The sequence below is a fragment of the Petaurus breviceps genome, unplaced genomic scaffold (genome assembly GCF_028583685.1).
Source record: "Petaurus breviceps papuanus isolate PSGF00001 unplaced genomic scaffold, PetGlider_PUasm1.0 181, whole genome shotgun sequence".
NCBI classification, from domain to species: domain Eukaryota; kingdom Metazoa; phylum Chordata; class Mammalia; order Diprotodontia; family Petauridae; genus Petaurus; species Petaurus breviceps.
In genome coordinates this window covers 22,482,331-22,501,275 of record NW_027185784.1, presented here as the reverse complement: position 1 = coordinate 22,501,275, position 18,945 = coordinate 22,482,331, and the positions used below count along the sequence as shown (strand labels likewise).

At 39.5% G+C, this 18,945-nt stretch overlaps 2 protein-coding genes across 2 annotated transcripts in view; one reads left to right on the top strand and one right to left on the bottom strand.

Moving 5' to 3' along the window:
* Positions 1-18,945, top strand: part of SVOPL (SVOP like) — a 71,460-nt gene that overhangs the window by 3,716 nt on the left and 48,799 nt on the right. The window contains exons 3-4 of the mRNA XM_069087313.1: positions 7,732-7,830; positions 9,624-9,695. Of these exons, the coding sequence (XP_068943414.1) occupies positions 7,732-7,830; positions 9,624-9,695 (171 nt within the window). The remainder of the gene's footprint in view (positions 1-7,731; positions 7,831-9,623; positions 9,696-18,945) is intronic.
* Positions 9,732-12,126, bottom strand: LOC138160646 (40-kDa huntingtin-associated protein-like). The gene has a single exon (XM_069087314.1). It carries the CDS (start codon positions 12,122-12,124, stop codon positions 11,021-11,023), a length of 1,104 nt encoding a protein of 367 aa, XP_068943415.1. The 5' UTR covers positions 12,125-12,126; the 3' UTR covers positions 9,732-11,020.

Sequence of the window (18,945 nt, the reverse complement as noted above, 5' to 3'; positions counted from 1 at the left end):
TCATTTTGGTATCTCTTTCAGGAGTGATTGGTAGATTCTTTTAATTTCTACTTTACCTTTTGGTTCTAAAATATCAGGGTAATTTTCCTTGATAATTATCACTCCTGGATCTATTTTCCAGGTCAGTTGTTTTTCCAATGAGATGTTTCATATTGTCTTCTATTTTTTTATTCTTTTGGTTTTATTTTATAATTTCTTGATTTCTCATAAAGTCATTAGCTTCCATTTGCTCCATTCTAATTTTCAAGTAATTATTTTCTTGACTGAGCTTTTAGACCTCCTTTTCCATGTCCTTGATTCTGCTTTTTAAGGCATTCTCCTCCTCATTGACTTTTTAGACCTCTTCTATCATTTGATCTAGTCTGTTTTTTAAGGTGTTATTTTCTTCAGTATTTTTTTGTCTCTCCTTTACCAAGCTATTGATGTGTTTTTTCATGATCTTCTTGCATCACTCTCATTTCTCTTCTCAATTTTCCTCTACCTCTCTTACTTGATTTTCGAAGTCCCTTTTGAGCTCTTCCATGACTTAAGACCAATTCAAATTTGTCTTGGAGATATTGGATGTAGGAGCTTTGACTTTGTTGTCTTCTTCTGAGTGTATGTTTTGACCTTCCTTGTCACCAAAATAAGTTTTTATACTCTGAATTTTTTCTCATTGTTTGCTCATTTTCCTGGCCAATTACTTGACTTTTTAACTCTTTCAAGGTAGAGCTCTGCTTCCAGTGTGGAGGGTGAACTGTCCCAAGATTCAGGTGTTTTTGTAGTTGTTTTCAGAGATACTTCTAGGCATCTGTAAGTTTTCAGTTCTTGGGTAGCTTGATCTAAGGAGTGGTGTTTACTATTCTCCTGGACTGTGCTCTAGTCTGTGAGAGACAAGTGCTTTTCCTGCTGTGGAATTGTGAGGAGGGTCCCCCCTCCACTGTGGCTGCAAGCTCTGCTATGTTAGTGCTCTTTCTCATGCTGGGACTGCCACCCAGGACTGTGACCAGATGCGCATATGGGCAAAGTAACAGAGTCCTGCCTCAGTGCTAGCAAAGTGACCCCTGTAATCTTCTTCTGACCAGTTGTTTGACCCCCTTGCCTTCTGTGGGCTGAGAGCTCCAGAATAAGCTGCTGCTATTGCCCTTGTTGATTTAGTCACTCTCAAGGCTTGTTCCTGATTCACTGGGACCAGGGCTGTGCTGGTGTAGCTTCAGCTGGACTGTGCTCCACTCTCACCCTGGTGCAACAGACCTTTCCTGCTGACCTTCCAAGTTGTCTTGGGCTGGAAATTTGTTTCACTCCATCTTTTTGGCTTTTTTTTTTTGGAGGAGGAAAGGCCAGGCAATTGCAATTAAATGACTTGCCCAAGATCACACAGCTAGTAAGTGTTAAGTATCTGAGGCCGTATTTGAACTCAGGTCCTCCTGACTCCAGGGCCAGTGCTCTATTTACTACACCACTTAGCTGCCCCTCACTCCATCTTTTTATGTGTTCTGTTCTTCCAGAATTTGTTGAGTCATTTTTTAAAAGGTATTTGGAAGGATTTGGGGGAGAACTCAGGTGAGTCCCTGAATTACTCTGCCATCTTGGCTCAATTACACTGTAAACATTTATTAAGGACTTACTATATGCCAGGCAGTGTCCTAAGCATTGAGGATTCAAAGAAAGACAAGAAGGTCCCTGCACTCAAGGAGCCCATAGTTTAATGGGGGAGAAAACATGCAAACAACTGTTTATAGACAAGCTATAGACAGGATAAATTGGAGATAATCGACAAAGGGAAGGTACTAAGATGAAAAGGGACCCAAAAAGTCATCTTTTAGAAGGTGGGGGTGGGCGGCTAGGTGGCGTAGTGAATAGAGCACCATCCCTGGAGTCAGGAGGACCTGGGTTTGGATCCAGCCTCAGATACTTAACACACACACACACACACACACACACACACACACACAACTAGTGGTGTGACCTTGGGCAAGTCACTTAACCCTAATTGCCCTCCAAAAAGAAAAAAAAAGGCTGCATATTAGCTAGGACTTGAAGGAAGCCAGGAGGCAGAGATAAGGGACAGCATTCCAGGAAGGAAGACAGTAAGTGACAATGCCTGCTGTAGGAAGATGGAGTGTCATATTCAGGGAAGAGCAAGGAAGCCAATGTCACTGGATTTCATAGGATGTGGTTGGAGAGGCAGTGTCTTGGACTGCCTCCAAGCCATTACTAAGGGCTTAAAACACCAAACAGGCTTTTGCATTTGATCCCAGAGGCAGCCACTGAAGTTTACTGAGTAAGGGACCTCATTTTATAGATGAAGAAACTGAAGCTTAGGGAGGGGTATCAATGCCATATGTTTACTATGTTCCAAAGGTACAATGGTACAATTGTGCCATGCTATGCTTCCTCTAATTCTCTTACCTCTTTGCAGTCTGACTTCTGACCTCATGCAACCGAAATCCCTTTCTCCAAAATTATCAATGATCTCCATTTGCTAAATCTAATGACCTTTTCCCTGTCCTCATCCTTCTTGATCTCTTTTCAGCCTTTGACACTGTTAAGCACCCTTTTCTCTTCTCTCTGGGTTTTTGTGACACTATTCTCTTCTGATCCTCTTTTTCTCTGCAACCTTTCAGTCTCTTTGCTGGATCTTCATTCAAGTCATTTCCATTAACCATAAGTGTTCCCAAAGCTCTGTTCTGGGCTTTCTTCTCTTCTCCTTCTACATTATTTTGCTTGTTGATCCCATCAACTTCCAGGAGATAATGATTATCATCTCTATGCTGATGATTCACAGATCTACTTTTTCAGCACTAACCTCTCTCCAACTACATATTATGTATCTTTAACTGACTGTTTTCTTGACATCTTAAACTCAACATGTCCAAAATTCAACTCATTATCTCCACCTACTGCTCCCAACGCTTCCCCTTTTCCTAATTTTCCTCTTAGTGTCGAGAACACCACCAATTTCCCTGTGACCCAGGTTTGCAACCTGTTTCATCTTTGATTCCTCATTCTTTTTTAACTTCCATAGCTAATCTGATTTCAAAACATATCTATTTCACTTTCATAATATCTCTTGTATATGGCCTCTTCTCTACTCTGACACTGCCACCACCTTGGTGTAGTCTTATCATCTTATGCCTGGACTATTTCAGTAACTAGCTAGTTGGTCTCCCTGCCTCAAGTCTCTCCCCACTCCAGTCCATTCTCCACCCTGATCTTGTCACCTCTACCCCAATTCAATAAACTCTAATGGCTTCCTATCACCTCCAGGATCAAATACAAAAACCTTCTGTTTAGTATTCATAGTCTTTCATAATCTGGTAGCCTCCTACCTTTCTAGACTTCTTACACCTTATTCTTCCTCATGTACTCTATGATACAGTGACACTATCTTTGCTGTTCATCAGATTAGACACTCCATCTCCTGACTTGAGGCATTTTAACTAGTAGTCCCCTATATGTGGATTGTTCTCCCTCCTCATCTCCCTTTCTAGCTCACCTGCCTTCCTTCAAGTCCCAGCTAAAATCCCATCTTCAATAAGACTTTCTCAATAGAAACATAAAAAGGTAAACAAGAAAGAGGAAAACATAATAAATTCAATAAGACTAAACTTTATATTCCTACATGTCAAGATGATATTTGTAACCTTAAAAACTTTATGATTATTAGAGCAATTAGAAGGAGTATACATAGACAGAGGGTGTGGATGTGAGTTGACTATAATGGAATACTATCCAAAAAGACAAAAATAAGGATTAAGAAAGAAGATTGCACTGGGAGAAGAGGGAAGGGAGAGGTAGAATAGGGTAAATTATCTCACATAAAAGAAGCATGAAAGCTCTACTACAGAGGAGGGACAATTGGGATGGTGGTGGTGGTGGTGGTGGTGTTGGCAACAATGAACCTTACTCTTATCAGAATTGGTTCAAAGAGGGAGTAACACACTCACTTGGATATAGACACCTATCTTACCCTATAGGGAAATAAAAAAGGATGGAGATAAGAGAAGGGGGCTGAGAGTTATATAAGGAAGGGCACATAGGGGAGGTGGTAATCAGAAATGAAACACTTAGGAGGGACAACATGAAAGGAGGGAGAGAGAGGGAGGGAGGAAGATGGAGTGAGGGAGAGAGAGGGAGGGAGAGAGAGAGAGAGAGAAGGAAAACAAGGGAAAATAGGATGGAGAGAAATGCAGTTATCATAAATGTAAATGTGAGTGGAATGACTTAACCCATAAAATGTAAGTGCATAGCAGAATGGATTAAAAACCAGAACCTTACAATATACTGTTTACAACAAACAAATCTGAAGCACAGAGACACACAGACCATGGGTAAGGGACTAGAGCAGAATCTATTAGGCTTCAGCTAAAGTTAAAAAAGGCAGGAGTAGCAATCATGATCTCAGACAAGGCAAAAACAAAAATAGATCTAATTAAAAGAAATAAGGAAGGAAACTATATCTTGCTAAAAGGTACCATAGATAATGAAGTAATATTGGTACTAAATATATATATGAAACATGGTATAGCATCTAAATCAGAGGTGGGGAACCTGTGGCCTGGAAGTCGCATGTGGTCTTCTAGGTCCTCAAGTGTGACTCTTTGAATCCAAACTTCACAGAACAAATCCCTTGTTTGATTTTTAAAAAGGAAAGAAGAAAACCAAATTACCAAACATGAAAGGGGTGAATTCACCACCAAAGAATAGTAATTTAAAACAATTATTAGGAGCAATTTTGCCCAAATATATGCCAAAAGATGACAATCTAAGTAAAATAGATGAATATTACAAAAATAGAAATTGCTCAGGTTAACAGAAGAGTAAATAGGATATTTAAATAACCCCATTTTAGAAGAAGAAATTGAACAAGCCATTAATGAACTCCCTAAGAAAAAATCTCTTGGGCCAAATGGATTCACAAGTGAATTCTACCAAACATTCAAAGAATAATTAACCCCAATACTATATAAACCATTTTGAAAAATAGGTTAAGAGAGTCCTACCAAATTCCTTTTATGACACAATATGGTGCTGATACCTAAATCAGGAAGAACCAAAAGAGAGAAAGAAAACTATAGACCAATTTTCCTCTTGAATATTGATGAAAAAATTTAAAATAAAATATTGGCAAGGGGATTACAGCAATATATCCCAAGGATCATGCACTATGATCAGAAGGTATAAACCAAGAATGTAGGGCTGGTTCAATATTAGGAAAACTATGAGCATAATTGACCATCTCAATAACAAAATCAATAGAAATCATGTGTTTATCTTAATAGATGCAGAAAAGTCTTTGACAAAATATAATGACCCTTCCTGTTAAAAACACTAGGGAGCATAAGAATAAAGGGAGCTGGGGCAGCCAGGTAGCACAGCGAGTAAGAGCACTGGCTCCAGTGTCGGGATGACCTGGGGATCGAATCCGGCTCAGACACTTAGCACCCACCCAGAAACACCTGGCTGTGTAACCTTGAGCAAGTTACTTAATCCCGATTGCTTTAAAAAAAAAAAAGAATAAAGGGAGCTTTCCTTAAAATAAGAAATATCTATCTAAAACCATCAGTAAGCATAATCTATAATGGGGATAAGTTAGACACCTTCTCAATGAGATTGGGGTGAAGCAAGATCAGTTATCACCACTGTTATTTAGTATTATACTAGAAATGCTAGCTATTGCAATGAGAAGAAAAAGAAATGGAAGAAACTAGAATAGGCAGTGAGGAAATAAAACTTTCATTCTTTGCAGATGATATGATGATATACTTAGAGAATCCTAGAGAGTCAACTAAAAAATTTGGTGGAAATAATTAAAAATTTTAGCAAATATGCAGGATATCAAATAAAACTACATAAATCATTAGCATTTCTATACATTACTAACAAAGTCCAGCAGCAAGAGATAGAAAGAGATATTCCATTTAAAATAACTGTAGACAATATGAAATACCCAAGAGTCTACCTGCCAAGACAAAACCAGGAATTACATGAACTCAATTACAAAACACTTCACAGAAATTAAATCAGATCTAAACAACTGGAAAAATGTTAATTGCTCATGGGTAGGCTGAGCCAATATGGTAAAAATGACAATACGACCTAAATCTACTTATTCAGTACCTTAACAATGAAACTACCAAAACATTATCATATCGAGCTAGAAGAAATAATAAAATTTATCTGGAAGAACAAAAGGTCAATAATTTAAAGGGAATCAATGAAAAAAAAAATTCAAAGGTAGCTTAGCTGTACCAGACCTAAAATTGTATTATAACATGGTATAATCATCAAAACAATCTAGTACTGGCTAAGAAGTAGAGTGGTAGATCAGTGGGATGGATTACACAATAATAAATTACCATAGTAATCTAGTGTTTGATAAACCCAAAGACTGGAGCTTTTGGGACAAAAACTCATTATCTGATGAAAACTGCTAGGAAGAATGGAAAACAGTATGACAGAAACTAGTTATAGACCAACGTTTCACACCATATACCAAGATAAGGTCAAAACAGGTACATGATTTAGACATAAAGGGTGATACCAGAAGCAAATTAGGAGGGCAAGGAAGAGTTTACCTCTTAGATCTGCATATGGGAAGATTTTTAGGACCAAACAAAATAATAGGGAGCATTACAAAATATAAAATGAATTATTTTATTGTAAAAAAATTAAAATTTCTTTGTGCAAGAAGCCCTAATGTAATCATAATTAGAAGGAAAGAGAAAATTAGGGGAAAATTTTTACAGCAAGTATCTCTGATAAAGGCCTAATTTCTAAAATATGTAGAGAACGGAGTCAAATTTATACGAATCCAAGTCATTCTCCAATTGATAAATGGTCAAAGGATATGAATAGGCAGTTCTCAGACAAATCAAAGCTATCTTAGATCATGAAAAAAATGCTCTAAATACTATTGATTACGAGATACAATCTCACACCCACTGAAGTGGCTAATGTGATAGAAAAAGAAAGTGAGAAACGTTGGAGGGGATATGGGAAAACTGGGACACTAATGCAGTATTGGTGGAGTTGTGAACTGATCCAACCATTCTGGAAAGCAATTTGAAACGATGACCAAAGGACTATAAAGCTGTGCATACCTATTGATCAAGCAATACTGCTACTACTAGGTTTGTATCCCAAAGAGATTTTTTAAAAAGAGGGGGAAAGAACCTATTTATTTCAGTTGTGATACCCAATTTGGGATTTTCTTGGCAGAGATACTGGAGTGGTTTGCCATTTCCTTCTCCAGCTCATTTTACAGGTGAAGAAACTGAAGCAAACGGGGTGAAGTGACTTGCTCACATAGCTAGTTAGTGTCTGAGACCATATTTGAATTCAGGAAGATGAGTCTTCCAGACTCCAGGCCCAATGCTTTATTCACTGTGCCACTTAGCTGCCCTAGGGATGGATATATATATGTATACTATACTAAGTATATATACATACACATATGTATATATATGTATACTATACTAAGGGGAACTCCATGTACATTTTCCCCCATGATGAATCCTTCCCTTACTCATGTGATACTTTTTAATAACTTTCTAGATGTTCTCATACCTTTGTTTTTTATAACTAGACTATAAAACCCCTAAAGCCAGGGAGTGTGTCTTTTTATTCATTGCTTATAGCAATCATCAGTACAGGGTATTTTATTAACAAATGAAGGAGGGAGGAAGACAGACTCGGAGAGAATCTGTGGCGTGCTGGGTACTCAGAGTTGGTGTTCTCCTTTGAAAGGTGGCCGAGGCCATGGAAATCATGTTGATTGCTGTTGTGTCTCCCGTTATCCGCTGTGAATGGCATCTTGAGAACTGGCAAGTGGCTTTGGTGACCACGGTAAGTAGCGGCTCTCCGTGCTATGAATGTTTGGGAAGTAGGTGCCCGCTGCTTCTGCACACCATCTTCTTCCCTTACCCCAGTTATGAGCCCCAAGACTGAGAATTCTTGAACTTGGTCATTGATTAGCAATTCTTATAAACCAAATTTCTATCGAATTTATTAAATAAGTTTGCTTATTTATTTTATACACAGTCTGAGAGAAGAGAGTGTTACACTGGTAATTTTTAATGGATCCCCAAACCTCCACTTCAACAGGCCTTCATGATCTATTACAATTCCAATTTAACCACTTGTTTGTCATAAATGATACCATAAGTTGTCTACACTTTGAGGAAACCAGTGCCTTGTACACAGTAGGCACTTAATAAATGTGTTTTTAAATAAATGAACAAAACCATGAAATGTGTTTCTGAATACTTTGAGGGAGATTTTGAGTAAGCAGTTCTTCCCATTATTTTTTAAGGATGATTCTTCTCTGTACTTGGTGTCTTCTTCCTGGTTTTCTTATTTTTGTTTTGCCCCAATCACTGTTGATTCTAGATCCTAGAAATCCCTCTGATTTTGGCCTTGTGATAATAAATCTATTGGTTACATGAGCAACCTTGTCAGCAGAAACTGCCCACAGCAATTCAGGCCAAATAATATTAGCAATTGTCATCTTTCCACTCCTCATTCTTCCCAATGTCCTTGTTTCTAATGTCCTATGACTATAAGAGTTTGTTTTCTATTTGATATGCTGCATTGTTCTACAATATACTATCACTTTTAACTTTTTAACTGACCCAGATTTCTAGATATGCCCCATATCTACGTGCAGATAAAGGCAGCCTAGCTAGAAAGGTGTGTATAAGTGTGTATGCAGGCAGGTATAATTGGTATCCTAATTCTAGTTGATAGTACTAGTACTATCAACAAGATTACTCAGATTCCTTACCTTGGAAGTTCCAATGACAGTGTTTGTACAAAGTCACAGTTAGGCCAGGGATTCTTTTTTTTTTTCTTTTTGGAAGGCAATTGGGGTTAAGTAACTTGCCCAAGGTCACATGGTTAGTTTGTGTGTGTCTGTGTATGTATGTGTGTGAAGTGTTTGAGACCGTATTTGGACTCAGGTCCTCCTGACTCCAGGGCCACTGCTCTATTCACTGTGCCACCTAGTTGCCCCATAGGCCAGGGGTTCTTCATAAGGGTGGACTTCTTAACCTTTAGATCAATTTCAGGAGGTGCATGAATTTGAATGAAAAAAATCTTTATTTCTATATAACTTGTTTCTTCCATGTATTTTACTTTATGCATTTAAAGACATGATTCTAAGACAGAGTCCCTAGGTTTCACCAGCTTGCCTGGGGGACTCATGATGGGAAAAAAAATAAAAAGACTAAGCCCCTTGGTTATACTGCTCATAAGAAAAGATATCTTTTCATTTATATTTGTTTTTAAAAGTTATTCTTAATAATAATATGTGCTGATATTTAAAATTTACTTAAGTTTATCTAATATATTTGCTATTTATATCAGAAATGCATGTTTGTCTGGATGAATAAGTACCCTGCAGCTACAATTTGGCAGCATACCTTAAGTAGTTGTAAGCAGGAGTTGCAAAAATCCATTAATCTCTTATGTTCTAAAATAGCAAACTAGGTCACAAAGAGTACACTCTGTGACACCCCTTTTTTCACCTCCATTAGACCCTATTTCCTTCTTCTATTTAGAGAAGATAGATGAATGCTTAAGGTGATAATTGGGCACATTTTAGATTGTTGTTTAAATAATATTTTCTCTCACCTCCATAGATGGTGTTTTTTGGCTACATGGTGTTCAGCATCCTTTTTGGCTTCTTAGCTGACAGATATGGTCGCTGGAAGGTATGTTAAGCCTGGGTATCTAATGTGGAGTTTATTTCCATTATTTTTTTTAATTATGATTTTATTTTTGGTTCCAAATTTTGCTTTTCCCCACCCTATCCCTCATCCATGGAGAAGGCAAGAAAAACAAACCTATTACAAACAGATGTAGTCATGCAAACCAAATTTACACATTAACTATGTCCATTTAAAAAAACAAGAAAAAAAAGAGAAGTAAATGTACTTCAGTTGGTACTCTGAGTCCATCAGTTCTTTATCTGGAGGTATTTCATTATGAGTCTTTTGGAGTTGTGGTTGGTCATTGTATTGATCAGTTATTAAGCTTTTCAGAGTTTTTATCTTTATGATATTTCTGTTGCTTTAGATATTGTTCTGGTTCTGCTAACTTCACTGCATCAGTTCAAAAAAGTTTTCAAGGTTTTTCTGAAACCATCTCCTCCATTTCATATAGCACAACAGTATTCCATCACATTCCATAACTTTTCAGTCATCCCCCAATCGATGGGCATCCCCTCAGTTTCCAATTCTTGGCCACCACAAAAAAGAACTGCTATAAATGTATTTGTATATATGGGTCCTTTTCTTCTTTCTTTATCTCTTTGGGGTATAGACCTTGTAACAATATTGCTTGGTCAAAAGATATACATTGTTTAATACCTTTTGGGGCATAGTTCTTTTTTTTTTTTTTTCAGGTAAGGGTATTATTTTTTATCCCATTTCACAGAGGGGATAACCAGAGAAAATGGTAACATTTGAAAAAAGCACTATCACATAATCAGTAAGAACCCAAAATAACAAGTGAAAATGCCAAGACTGGGGTGACAAGTGACTCTCCAGCAAAAGAACTAGACTAAACCATTTTGCTTGACTCCAGTTGATTACAAAGAATGAAAATCTGATTAAGCAAAATCAAGACATGATTTCTTAGGCCTAGCCATCAGAGTCAAACAACAATTTAATTCCTTAGAAGGAGGTGAAATATCTGAACTCAGAGAAGAGTGAATGAGAAATGGAAAGCATTGCAGGGTCCAAGAACAAGTTTGAGGTGAAGTTCCCATTGTGTTCTTCAGATCTAGGAGGATGGCACTGAAATTAGCTCCAAAAGCTTGACGGATTCAATGTGATGGTAAGAGTGGCTCACCCACTGATCTTAGTTCCTGACTGGATGCACAGTAGAGCTAACACGGAAAGGGGGGAGGTGTTCAGGGAGATCTCCTTTGGTCTTCTCGATGCTGACTGGTGGCTGCGACGACAAGTTAGTTCTCCTTGAGCCACTGAGGACAGAGCCCCCACCAAGCCTGGGAGGTAGGGGATGGCAGTAACCATCAAACGCCCTGCCCCGAGGGGGCGATCATTTCCTGAAGGATCAGGTGCAGCAGATGGTTCTGATCGGCACTGAGCAGTGGCCAGAGCTCCCCCTGCAACACTTTAATGGCGTCCAGGTCCTTCTCGTGGGCCGCCATGACCAGGGACTGCAGCAGCAGGAAGAGCTCCTCGGGCATCGGGCAGCTGCTGTCCTGGCAGTGACCATCGAAGGCCTCCCAGCAATACTTCTCCAGGGTCTGAGCGTGCTCGGGCAGCAGCTTGGGTGGTGGGGGCTGCAGCAGCAGCAGCAACAGCACTCGGGACACCTCACACTGGACCAGCACGTCCAGAAAGGCGCCCGGCTGGCCTGGCCTGCCAGATCTGGCCGCGGGGGCGCCCCTGCCGCCCCCAGTCCCAGCCCCAGCGGTCCCACCCGCGCCGCCGCCCCCAGCTGCTAGCTCCCGAGCCAGAAGCTGCATTAGAGTGAATAGCTCCAAGGCGCTGACGTAGTCCCGCGTCAGCAGCTTGCAAGACGCAGCGTCGCCGAGCGCCAGCAGCGCCTCCAGCGGCAGCAGTGGCAATTGCAGCTCGGCCGCGCGCTCGAAGTGCACGGCGGCTGGGCCCGGCTGCTGCAGGGCGAGCAGGGCGCCGGCCAGCTCCAGGCACAGGCTGGCGGCCGCGGCCGGTTGGCCCAGCTTCAGGTGCAGGCGCACGGCGAAGGAGAAGCAGTTGGCGGCCGCCTGCAGGGGCTCGCCGTAGGCGGCGGTGCAGGCCAGGCGCAGGCGGGCCTCGAGCTCCTGCCGTAGGAAGAGGTGGGCCGCTTCGGTGAGGGCCAGCGCCTCGCCGGGCCCGTGGAAGAGCATCTGGTGGCAGCGTGCCACGGCCAGCTGGCACCAGGCGGCGTATGGCAGGCAGTCCTGGGCCCACAGCTCCTTGCCCAGCTGCCCGAACTGCTCGCCGGCCTCCAACACGTTGGGCTTTCGCAGGAAGCTCTTCCGCAGCTTGTTGGACACCAGCCTGTAGCGGGCCAAGAAGTCCCCGAGGTCGTGTCCGGCGCCCGAGCCGCCAGCCCCGCTGCTGCCACCCACCACGCTGCTGAGGGAGCCCACCCCGGCAACCGCCATAGCTCCACGGCCCCTCGAGCGCGCCTCCCCCGCCCTGACCTGGGGCATAGTTCTTAATTGCTTTCCAGAATGATTGAATTGATTCACAGTCCCACCCCACAGTCCCACATTAGTATGACTATTTCCCTACATCCCAACAGCATTTGTGATTTTTTTTTGTCATCTTAGACAATCTGCTAGGTGTGAGGTCATACCTCAGAGTTGGTTTAATTTGCTTTTTAAAAAGAGATATTATATTGTTTTCGCCCTAATTACGTGGAAAAACAATTTTTAACATTTTGCTTAAAGTTTTGAGTTCCAAATTTTATCCCTTCTCCTCCTCCCTTACTTCTGCCTGAGACAATAAGCAATCTGATATAGGTTATTCATGTGTAATCTTGTAAAACATTTCCATATTAGTCATTTTGTTCAAGAAGACTCAAAACAGAAAAAATGAAAGAAAAAAGGAAGAAAGTGGAAAAAATAGTGTGTTTGTCTATATTCAGATAACATCAATTCTTTGTTTGGAGATGGAGAACATGTTCCATCATGAATCCTTTGGAATTGTCATGGATCATTGTATTGATGAAAATATTCATTCACAGTTCTTCATCATAGGATATTACTGTTACTATGTACAACATTTTCCTGGTTTGGCTCACTTCATTTTGCATCAGTTCATGTAAGTCTTTTTTGTTTTTTTGCCTTTTGGAGGGCAACTGGGGGTTAAGTAACTTGCCCAAGGTTACACAACTAGTTTTTTGTGTGTGTTAAGTGTCTGAGGCCGGAACCGAACTTGGGTCCTCCTGACTCTGGGGCTGGTGCTTTACTCACTGTGCCACCTAGCTGCCCCAAGAAATTCTATGATTCTTTTTTTTTTTTGCTTTTTGGAGGGCATTTGGGGTTAAGTGACTTGCCCAAAGTCACACAGCTAGTTTTTGTGTTAAGTGTCTGAGGCCAGATTTGAACTCAGGTCCTGCTGACTCCAGGGCTGGTGCTCTATTCACTGAGCCAACTAGCTGCCCCCATGTAAGTCTTTCTAGTTTTTTTTTTTTTAATCATCCTGCTTGTCATTTCTTATACCACAATAATTTTCTATTACAATCATGTTACCACAACTTGTTCAGCCATTCTCCAATTAATGGGCATCCTCTCAATTTCCAATTCTTAGCCAGCTTCCAAGCATATCTGTTTATTAAGCAATGCATACCAATTGCATAACATATTGGGTCCAGGCCTCCTTAGCTTGACGCTGGACCCTGAATACAGGGAGAGACAGATTTTTTTCATTAAAAGAAAACAATGAACAGGATGCAAACCAGGATACAAGTTTAGTTAATCTTATTTTTAATTGTAGAAAGGATGATGGATTTTCCAAATTGGGAAGGAAGAAGAGTGAGTTTTGGTTGAGTTGGGAGGGGAAGGAGGTTTAAGTTCTTTCCTTTCCCAGAATTCAGAGACACTGATTAATTGCATTGATCTGCATTTTGCAAAACTTGCTTTTACTATCTGTGTTCCCATGAATGATTTGCAGAAAAATGAGATGGAGGATAGTACGTGTGTCAGCACAAGATGGATTCAGTATTCACGAGATGAAATCTAATTGGTTCTCTCAATTCTCCCACCAAACCAACTCCATTTTGTAACTGACCTTCACTCTATTTCTTCATTTGAAAGTTCCTTTCCCTATCTCTGAACATGGTTCTTCTCAATATCCCTTGCCCCATCTCCTGCCTCCCCTCCCCTTCCACCCTTCCCCCCACCACTTACGGTAGTTCAATCTCAAGGCTGATTAAGGCTGACCAACTTCCTTCTCTTTTTTTCTCTCTTTTTTTTTTTTAGCTCCTACAAGAAAGGATTTTTTAAAAACCAGCTCTATAACTCTAAGTCCACTCTCTTTAACTTCCAGTATACTCTATTATCATGGCAGTCATGGGTTTTACCAACTCAGTGGGTATTTTTTTTGAGGGGAAGATGAATAAGGTAAAGGAAGATGTGATGCAGACATGTGATTACATTAATGTGTTGAACTCCCAGTGTAGGAACTCCCTCCACCAATATAGGTGAGGGGGTTAGAAAAGATGTGTTTTCCATTTATGAAGCTAGATTAGCAATTCACCTGTGGTTTCTAGTCTTTGTTGTTTGGGGCACTGAAAGGTTGTGACTCTATGGTCATATTGCCAGTATATGTTGGGGAAAGGGCTTGAATTTAAGTCTCCCTGACTGCAAGGTCTACTCATTATCTACAATGCCACATTCCCTCTCTAGTAGCAGGCTAGGTGTTCAAAAAAGAAGAACATTTATTGCATTATCATGCTTTGAGAGGCCCATGATGTCATTGATTAGAATAATTGTTTGTTTTAACGATTAAATTTCACATTTTAAGGTTTATAAAACACTTTACATATACTATTCTGTCATTGGTACAAATTGTAACTCTTCTTTGGAGTCTTACACTATGAAATTCTTGTCTACATCCTTAAGTCCTTCCTTTGTATCCTACCATTCATGCTAAAGGCCTTTTCCCCAGGTTTTTTTTTTTTACTATTTTAAGAAGAACAATACATCCAGAGCTATCAATTTTTCTCTCATTTTACCAATAACTGTTCCACCTACCTTCTTTATTTAACTGTATCTTTTATTCATCCATTTCTAGCATACAAGTCTTCATTAAGAATATGTTTCAGCTTATGTACATCAAGCATTTTTTTCCTTGCTCTTTAGGTCATTAACAATTTCACTTTAAAGATCATGGTGTATTTGTTTTGCAATGGTGTAGCATCACAAGATTATTTATATTGAAAAGGTGGGCTTTTGTGCAATGCTCAAAATGCAAATTAATGTAAACCATTCATGCAAACCACTCTGCTTATTTTTCTGTTATTCAATTTGGGATATAGATCATTGTTTATCTACAATGGTTATTCAAGCTGTTTGTATTGCTGGCCTAACTCAATAAGCTTTCCATCCACCTGCGTTTCATGGCAACTGTGAATCTGGCACCATGTGTTCTTTATCCACTTGGTTTTCCCTCTGTGGATTACTAGGGGGCTCTATGGTATCTCTAGGAAGAGAGTTTGATATCAAAAAACGTCATCTGAAAGTAGGAGCATGTGGAGAGCCTTGAAATTTTATAGTGAAATCCTCTTGTATTTCAATTTTGTCTGGGACATCTTCCATAGCAGTGTATACCTTGAACTATCTGACTGTCTTAGATCAAGTTCAGTCTTGATAGTCAGAGGACCATTAAACAGTGTTATCTTTGTTATTGTATCTAATAGGAAATCCTATAAGGTATTAGTATGTATTCAAGAAACTTGTTGAAGGAAAGTCTTAAAGGCTGTGTTTTGCTCTATAGAATCAAATGCTTCTTTTTAATTAACAGATAATAAACACAGGGAATCTTATATTCTGTATGCCTCTCAATTAGTCACGTATGTGTGACTGAGAAATCTCATCTGCAATACAAAATTGTTTGTGAAATTTCTATCATTTCCTTTAGAATATTTTTGTCAAGTATATCCATGATAGAGGTGAATACTGTTCACAAAAAGATTTTAGAGATGAGAATTAGGCTATGGGTTGAGAGTTGTTAATGATTTCTTTTAGCTTAAGGTCTATGAACTAAGGAAAGCTGGATGTGGTCACACAGGAGATGGAAAGATTAAACATCAACATCTTGGGCGCTAGTGGAATTAAATGGACAGGAATGGGTGAATTTAATTCAGGTGACCACTACTGTGGGCAAGAATCCCTGAGAAGAAATGGAGTAGCCTTCATAGTCAATAAAAGGGAGAGAAAAACAGTACTGTGCTATAATCTCAAAAATGAGAGAATATCTGTTTGAATCCAAGGCAAACCATTCAATATCACAGTAATACAAGTCTATGCTCCAACCACTGTTGCAAAAGAGGCCAAAGTTGATCAGTTCTATAAAGACTGACATGATCTTATAGAAATAACAGCAAAAAAAAGATGTTGCATTTGTCATAGGGGATTGGAATGCTGATGTAGGAAATCAAAAGATAATTGGATTAACAGGCAAGTTTGGCCTTGGAGTATAAAACAAAGCAGGATGGAGACTGATAGAGGTTTGTCAAGATGACTTGCTGATAAAAGCAAACACTGTTTTTTGACAACCCATAAGGGAACTCTACACATTGACATCAACAAATGGTCAATATTAAAATCAGAGTGTTATATTTTGCATACTAAGGTGGAAAAACTCTATGCCAGGAATGGGGAAACCTGTGGCCTCAAGGCCATTTGTGGTCTTCTAGGTCTTCAAGTGCAGTCCTTCGACTGAATCCAAACTTCACAGAACAATTCCCCTCGATAAAAGGATTTGTTCCATAGAACTTGGACTCACTCAAAAGGCTGCACCCAAGGACCTGGAAAACCACATGTGACCTCGAGGCTGCAGATTCCCCACTCCTGCTCTATACAGTCAGTTAAAACAAGACCTAGAGCTAACTATGGCTCAATATGGCTTCTCATTGTAAAGTTCAGACTCAAATTGAAGAAAATAGGGAAAACCATCAGACCATCTAAGTATGACCTAAATAATGTCCCTTATGAATATAAAGTAGAAGTGATGAATAAATTTAAGGGATTAGATCTGGTAGAGTGCCTGAAGAACTATGGATAGAAGTTCACAATATTGTACAGAGGGCAGCAAAAACAAACAAACAAAAAAACCCCACAAGAAAACAAAAAAAAAATCCCAAGGAAAAAGAAGAGCAAGAAAGAAAAATGTCTCTCTGATGAGGCATTACAAATACCTGAGGAAAGAAGGAAAGGGAAAGGAGAAAGGGAAAGATATACCCAATTGAATGCAGAATTTCAGAGAATAGCAAGGAGAAATTTTTTTTCTTAAATGAGGAATACGAAGAAATAGAAGAAAAAATAGAAATGGTTAAGACCAAGAGATTTCTTCAAAAAATTAGAGATATCAAGAGAACATATCATGTGAAAAGGGGAATGATAAAAAACAAAAATGGTAGGTACTTAACAGAAATAGAAGAGATTAAAAAAAGAGGTGGCAAGAATATACAGATGGACCATACAAGAAAGATCTTAACATTACTGATAACCACAATGGTGTGGTTACTGACCTAGAACCAGACATTAAGAATAAAGTCAAGTGTCCTTACTTAGAAGGCATTGCTAACAATGAGGTTAGTGGAGGTGATGCAATTCCAGTCCTAAAAGACAATGCTGTTCAAGTGCTGCACTCAACATGTCAGCAAATTTGGAAAACTCAACAGTGGCCGTGGGATTAGAAAAAATCAATTTATATTTCAGTCCCTAAAAAAGGGCAACGCCAAAGAATGTTCAAATTACTGAACAATTGCACTCATTTCACATGCTAACAAGGTTATGTTTAAGATTCTGCAAGTTAGGTTTCAGCAACATGTAAACTGAGAATTACCAGAAGAATATCAAGCTTCTTGTAAATTTATTTTCCCTCTGCTTCTTTTTGCTGTTTTATGAGTCAGTATAATTTTCTATTGTCCTTCTACCATAATAGTTTGCAAGTGAGCTTATATCTAATAATCTAATATGGCATTGTGATTGCTTGGTAGCAGTCTTTGGTTGGCAAGGAGATTAGTGACAGTGAGGAGTCAATATCTTTACATTTCTCTCTTTCCCGGTTTGACTCAGTAACTTGTTTGAATAAATCAGACTGCAACTGTTATCTTCTCTTATTTTTATTCTTCCCCCTCCCAAATTAGTATTGATTTCAGTCTTTTCTCTAGTTCATCTAGGATCTGACTATACACAGTAACCAATTCAAAATTGGTACCCATGTTGGTAACCAGTCATTTCTTCTTTATTACGATTTGATCTATTTAATTTGTCATGGTATTTAGTACTTTTGAAAGCACCTTCAAACTCTTTTTAGAGAAAACATTCATGATATGCTTGTGAGGCTTCTGGATAATTTATAAACCTTTAATTTCTTTCATTATTTAATCCTGAGGCATATTTTCCAATTTATTTTTCATCATCCACTTGTCTGCCCATCTTTGCAATTATGTGTAAAAGTCCAAGTAGGGAGGACTTTGTGAAGTTCCCTGTAGTATTCCTCTACTTCCTTGTTTTCTTTTTCTTTTTTTGCTTTTTGGAGAGCAATTGGGGTTAAATGACTTGCCCAAGGTCACACAGCTGCTAAGTGTTAAGTGTCTAAGGTTGGATTTTAACTTAGGTCCTCCTGACTCCAGGGCTGGTACTCTATTCTAGGCACCACCTAGCCACCCTGACTTCCTTGTTTTCTTAAACAGGAATTAGCATATTAACTTCAATTATCTTCATGGTAATATTTTGACTTTTATTCATCATAAGCACTGTAAAGCATTCTTAATGTCTCCTAGTCTGACTTTTATATTTAAAAATTTTTTTTATTTCTTTAAAAAATTTTTTTTCTTTTTTTTGGAGGGGGGAGGACAGGGCAATTGGGGTTAAGTGACTTGCCCAAGGCCACATGGCTAGTAGGTGTTAAGTGTCTGAGGCTGGATGTGAACTCAGTCATCCTGACTCCAGGGCTGGTGCTCTATTCACTGCACCACCCAGCCACCCCCTAGTCTCACTTTTAGTGAGACTAAAATGCATGTGTTTTTCACTTCTTCCAGCAAAGTATGAACTTGTTGGTCATTGGACAAAAATTTCATATTTTCATGACCAGCAGTCATATTACTCTTTGTAGATGGTCTAAAAATAGTGATTTTTGCATCCTCTGTCTTCCTTCCTTCCTTCCTTCCTTCCTTCCTTCCTTCCTTCCTTCCTTCCTCCCTCCCTTCCTCCCTTCCTCCCTCCCTCCCTCCCTCCCTTCCTTCCTTCTT